General features: G+C 43.9%; 1 protein-coding gene across 1 annotated transcript; it reads right to left on the bottom strand.

The window, feature by feature from the left end:
• Nucleotides 1-4,335: 4,335 nt before the first annotated feature.
• LOC134584838 (histone H1B-like) lies at nt 4,336-4,983 on the bottom strand. The gene has a single exon (XM_063440657.1). It carries the CDS (start codon nt 4,978-4,980, stop codon nt 4,336-4,338), a length of 645 nt encoding a protein of 214 aa, XP_063296727.1. The 5' UTR covers nt 4,981-4,983.
• Between the last annotated feature and the right edge of the window lie 506 nt (nt 4,984-5,489).

Here is a 5,489-nt window from a genome sequence, read left to right as displayed (position 1 = left end):
AGGGTCCAAAGTTCCTCCAGAACTCCCCTTCGTAGTACTTCATACCCGCGACCTCATTGAAAAATACCTGTAAATAGTTGATGTTATATTGTTTATTCGTTAATGTACTTATTCTGTTTGCCTGTATACTAGCAGTGTTACACACACACGAACATTCCCGAACATTTACTCCACCAATCGACCAAACCCAACGCATTTACACAGTAATAGACTCCCATACAGTCATCCCAACTATCGAAGAGACAAAACGCCAATACAACACTCAACAATGGGCTCACTGAAAATATGTTCCATTAATGTTAGGGGGCTAAACACGCCAGAGAAGAGGAAGATGGTCCTAACAGACGTAGCAAAAACCAAAGCAGACATAGTGTTCTTGGAAGAAACACACCTAAAAGGTGCAGAAGCCCCAAAACTCAAGCATCATCAATTCCCCCATGTGTATTACAATAACTACAACCAGAGTAAGTCACGAGGCGTAGCAATATTAATTGGGAAACAAGTCCCATTCACGTACTCAACACATATCACGGACGAATCAGGTAGATTCATTATCCTACAGGGCACAGTGGGGGTGGAACCTATAACCCTTGTGGCAATATACCTACCCAATAAACATCAATGCGGGGCAATGAGGAAGATAATGGCAAAAATAAAGCAAAATACTAAGGGCATCCTCATAATAGGAGGAGACTTTAATATATCACTAGATGCCAATAGAGACAGCACATCAACACATAGTACCCATCTTAACGCCACCAGACTTCAAATGCAACACATCATCAAAACCCACCAACTATCAGACTGCTGGAGGGTATTCCACCCGACGACAAAAGACTATACCCACTACTCCATCCCGAACAAATCATACTCCAGAATAGACTTTTTTCTCATAGAACATAGAGACTTAAGTCTGATATCAGACACGTCGATAGGCCCAATGACCTGGTCCGACCACTCGCCAATATATCTCACAATATCTATCCCTTCACTCCCACGCCCCAAAGGAACGTGGAAATTAAACCCCTTTTTGTTACAGACACCAAAAGTGAAGGACTCCATAGAAAAGTCGATAAAACATTACTTCCACGAAAATAAAACCCCAGATACCTCCGCTTTTACACAATGGGAAGCACACAAAGCAGTAATTAGAGGGGAACTGATCAAGTGGGGCGCTCAACTCAAAAGAGAGAAAAACAAAAAAATCAACGACCTACATAAAGAAATATCAAAACTAGAGGAAGAACACAAACTATACATGACAGACAAGGCCTATTGCAAACTCCTAGCCCTTAGAACCGATTTAAAATCACTCCTCCAAGATAAAGCGAAAAAAGCGATTCTCTGGACAAAACAGCTCCATTACGCTCACGGGGACAGAAGTGGTAAATTTCTAGCAAAAGCCTTAAAACAAAAACAACTGCTCACATACATACCTAAAATCAAACGCTCAGATGAGACCTACGCACACACCACGGAAGAAATAGCAGACACCTTTCATACCTACTATACATCTCTATATAACCTAAAAGACAAGGAAAACAACACAGAAAGAATTCAATCATACCTAGAAACCAAATTCGACACTATCCTCCCAGCAGCTGCTACAAGGTCCTTGGAAGAACCATTCACTATAGACGAAATTAACACAGCTGTAAAACAGACCCCACATAATAAAAGTCCAGGCCCCGATGGGTTCTCAGCCTCATATTATAAATTATTCCAAACAGAACTAACCCAACACCTACTAGAGGCAATCAACTCTATCCCACAAAAAGAATACATCCCAAAACAGACATTAGAGGCAACAATAACCCTCATACCCAAACCAGGGAAAGACATTGAGAAATGCACCAGCTATAGACCAATATCCCTAATCAACGTAGATATAAAAATTTTCACCAAAATGCTAGCAACTAGACTCAGACCATTCCTACAAAACCTCATCCACCCGGACCAGACAGGATTCGTCCCAGCCAGAGAAGCAAAAGACAATACATCAAAAATTATAAACTTAATACATAACACGAAGTACACCAAAAATCCAACCCTGCTCCTAGCAATCGATGCTGAAAAAGCATTCGATAGAGTCGATTGGTCCTTCATGTTCAATACTCTAGAAATGCTGGGATTTGGGCAAAGATGGATAAAATGGATCAAGGCGATTTATTCCGTCCCGACAGCCAGACTTAAAGTAAACGGCCAACTTTCCAAACCATTCACGATAAGCAATGGCACACGTCAGGGGTGCCCGTTATCCCCACTACTATTCATCCTAACATTAGAACCCCTTTTACAAGCAGTAAGAAACCATCCCGACATTAAAGGTATCTCAGTCCAACAAACGGAATATAAAGTATCTGCATTTGCAGATGACTTACTCTTCACCATAGAACACCCCATTCTCAGCCTACCCAAATTAATTCAAACCATAGACGAATACAGTACACACTCAAATTTCAAAATTAACGCAGACAAGTGCGAAATCCTCAATATCACTACACCTCCAGATCAAGTAAAGAAATTAAAACAAAGATACCCCTTCCAATGGGCCAACCACTCCATTACATACCTAGGGATCAAAGTTACCAATACACATAAAACCCTATATAAAGAAAATTTCCCGGACCTATTAGCAGCAATCCAAAGGGACTTAAATAGATGGGACAAACCACATTTCAGATGGATGGGTAGGATTAACATCATTTCAATGAATGTCCTACCACGCATTCTATACCTCCTGAACACCATCCCTATACATATCCCGGGGATTTTCTTCAGGAATATACAATCGCTGCTCACCAAATTCATATGGGCCCATAAACGTCCGAGGATTGCCTTCAATTTATTGACCAAACCTAAAGAGGGGGGGGGGCTGGGATGCCCCAATATACAAAGATACCACAAAGCAATTCACCTGGGACGAATCCTAGAGTGGTCACGGGAGGGGAAATCTAGGAAGGCGTGGGTGCACATTGAACAAGCACAAATACAAATTCCATTAAGATCACTCCCCTGGTCCCTGCCCATAGACAATGAGAACTTAACTAAAGACCTACCGACCATCGCAACTACCCTCCAAGTATGGAAAACCATACGCACGTACAAAGACTTTGTCCCGACACCTTCACCCTACTTCCCAATATCCCACAATCCTAGATTCCCCCCAGGCGCTTAAGAGCATAAACTACGTCCATGGCGGTGACAGTCTTCCTCTTGGCATGCTCGGTGTAAGTGACGGCGTCCCGGATGACGTTCTCCAGGAATACCTTCAGCACCCCGCGAGTCTCCTCATAGATGAGGCCGGAAATACGCTTCACGCCTCCCCTGCGAGCAAGGCGACGAATTGCAGGCTTGGTAATGCCCTGGATGTTGTCACGAAGAACCTTCCTGTGACGCTTAGCGCCACCTTTTCCGAGACCCTTTCCTCCTTTGCCTCTGCCAGACATGGTTCTGCTCTTCTTTCTGCACGAACGATATGAGATGCTTTGCAAAGCTCTTCCTTATATACTCCTCGGACGGACCGTATGGGGACCTGCAGCAAAGGAGGCGGGCGTTTTAAACACGCCCCTTCACTTTTTTTTTTCCTCTCAATAATATGCTTAACCCTCTCCTTCCGTGCTCGAAATGGTTCTGGCTTTTAAAACCAAAGCTGTTTATGCTTCAAAAGATTTCACAATCGTGAAGTCTTTTGAAGTATAATCATTTTATCATGTCTTTAGTGTTTCTTTGATAGTCGGCTTAGCTACTGCACAAGGTATCATTTCTTGGGCTTTATCACTCTTTGAATATCGAAATAAGCGCCCGTTTCACACGTGGAGAGAGGACGAGGACAGTCCCTTTTATTATCACCATGTACAAAATCGCAATCCCTAAAATATGTTCTGCTTTATTATCTTACTGAAAAAGGCAATAACATTAAATCTAGTCTGGAAGGACACTGTGTGATATTCTATATATTATATGCGTTTCTCACTAAAACTGGCCTTTCGCAATTTAATGAAGAAACACCCTCAGTATCTTAGAACGGAGGGAATTTCTAAGCCAAAAAAAATAAAAAAAATCAACGCTCAAGTGTAGCACTGGTATACGGGGACTTAGCCACACCGACAAGATACATTCCTGTGTAATCTTTTCGAGCACTAGATGCTGGGATTACAGGATTCATTAGGTTATTCCTGACTTTAGAATGAGGGATGGAGGGGGAACGATATGTGTGACATGACACCAAAACAAACACGTTGCCATCACTGATATATAGCTCTGAAATGAGAATGTGGTGGCTCTTACAAGAGCCTTTGGGGTTTGGAAAATAAAATTAAATGCGAGCAAGGCTTATTTCTTTTTGGGAGCTGCCTTTTTAGCCTTTGCAGGACTCTTTGCGGCTTTGGGTTTGGCTGCCTTTTTGGCAGGGCTCTTCACGGTCTTCTTAGCCGGGCTTTTCACTACCTTCTTGGGCTTGGCGGCTTTGACTTTCTTCGGACTTTTGGTGGCCTTTTTAGCGGAGGCGGCCGGCTTTTTGGCCTTTTTCGGGCTCTTTGCAGCTACCTTCTTAGGTTTGGCTGGAGACTTGGTGGCTTTCTTCGGGGCAGGCTTCTTGACTTTAGCCGGTGCCTTTTTCTTGGTAGCCTTGTCCTTGCTCTCCGCCTGCTTTTTGTTGAGCTTGAAGGAGCCGGAAGCTCCGCTTCCTTTGACCTGGACGAGAGTGCTTTTAGTCACCAAGCCCTTGAGAGCCAGCTTGAGGCGGCTGTTATTCTTTTCCACATCATAACCAGAAGCAGCCAAAGCCTTCTTCAGAGCTGCCAGGGACACCCCGCTGCGCTCTTTAGAAGCGGACACAGCTTTGACAATGAGCTCGGACACGCTAGGACCGGAGGGCTTAGCGGCTTTCTTGACACCGGCTGCTTTCTTGGGCTGCTTCTTCTTGGAGGCGCTTTCTACCGCAGGTGCGGCGGCGGGAGCTGGGGCGGCTTCAGACATGGTCACTATTCTCTATGAAGATCAAGCAATAATACGCGCCCGCAGCAGCCTCCAAATTATACATCTCCAGCTAGCATCTCATTGGCTGATCTAACCACGCTCTGATTGGATACAGTCTTATGACACACCCTCCACTGTCCCTACTCCATCTTTTCACACTCTGCTCTCACACTGTGTTTCCGAATGGATAAAACGAATACATTTAGGTAAAATAAGAGGACGGAGGTCGATGCCATCTATCGTGGAATGTACTAAACTATCTAACCAAGAATTCATTAGCAGCTCCATGGGTCCCGAGGGTTGTCACGATCTAGCAGAGCCGGTGAAAGCTGACACATCTCCTTTGGGATGAGCCTGATGTTCTCCACAAACATTACTGTGATAACTATTAAAAGAATATATTCCAAGGTTTTCTTTCTCACTCTTATGCAAGAAAGGGAAGGGGCCCGTGTTATCAAGGTGGGTTGAAGCTCGTGTCGTAAAGAAACAGAGAAAAGGGATTTTGATCC

The sequence above is a fragment of the Pelobates fuscus genome, unplaced genomic scaffold, assembly GCF_036172605.1.
Source record: "Pelobates fuscus isolate aPelFus1 unplaced genomic scaffold, aPelFus1.pri scaffold_24, whole genome shotgun sequence".
In the NCBI taxonomy this organism is placed as follows: domain Eukaryota; kingdom Metazoa; phylum Chordata; class Amphibia; order Anura; family Pelobatidae; genus Pelobates; species Pelobates fuscus.
Note: the sequence above shows the minus strand (reverse complement) of the source record. Positions and strands in the feature narration are given on the sequence as shown.

Coding starts and splice junctions, on each gene's coding strand:
- LOC134584838 (XM_063440657.1), bottom strand. CDS start 4,980: ATGTCTGAAGCCGCCCCAGCTCCCGCCGCCGCACCTGCGGTAGAAAGC.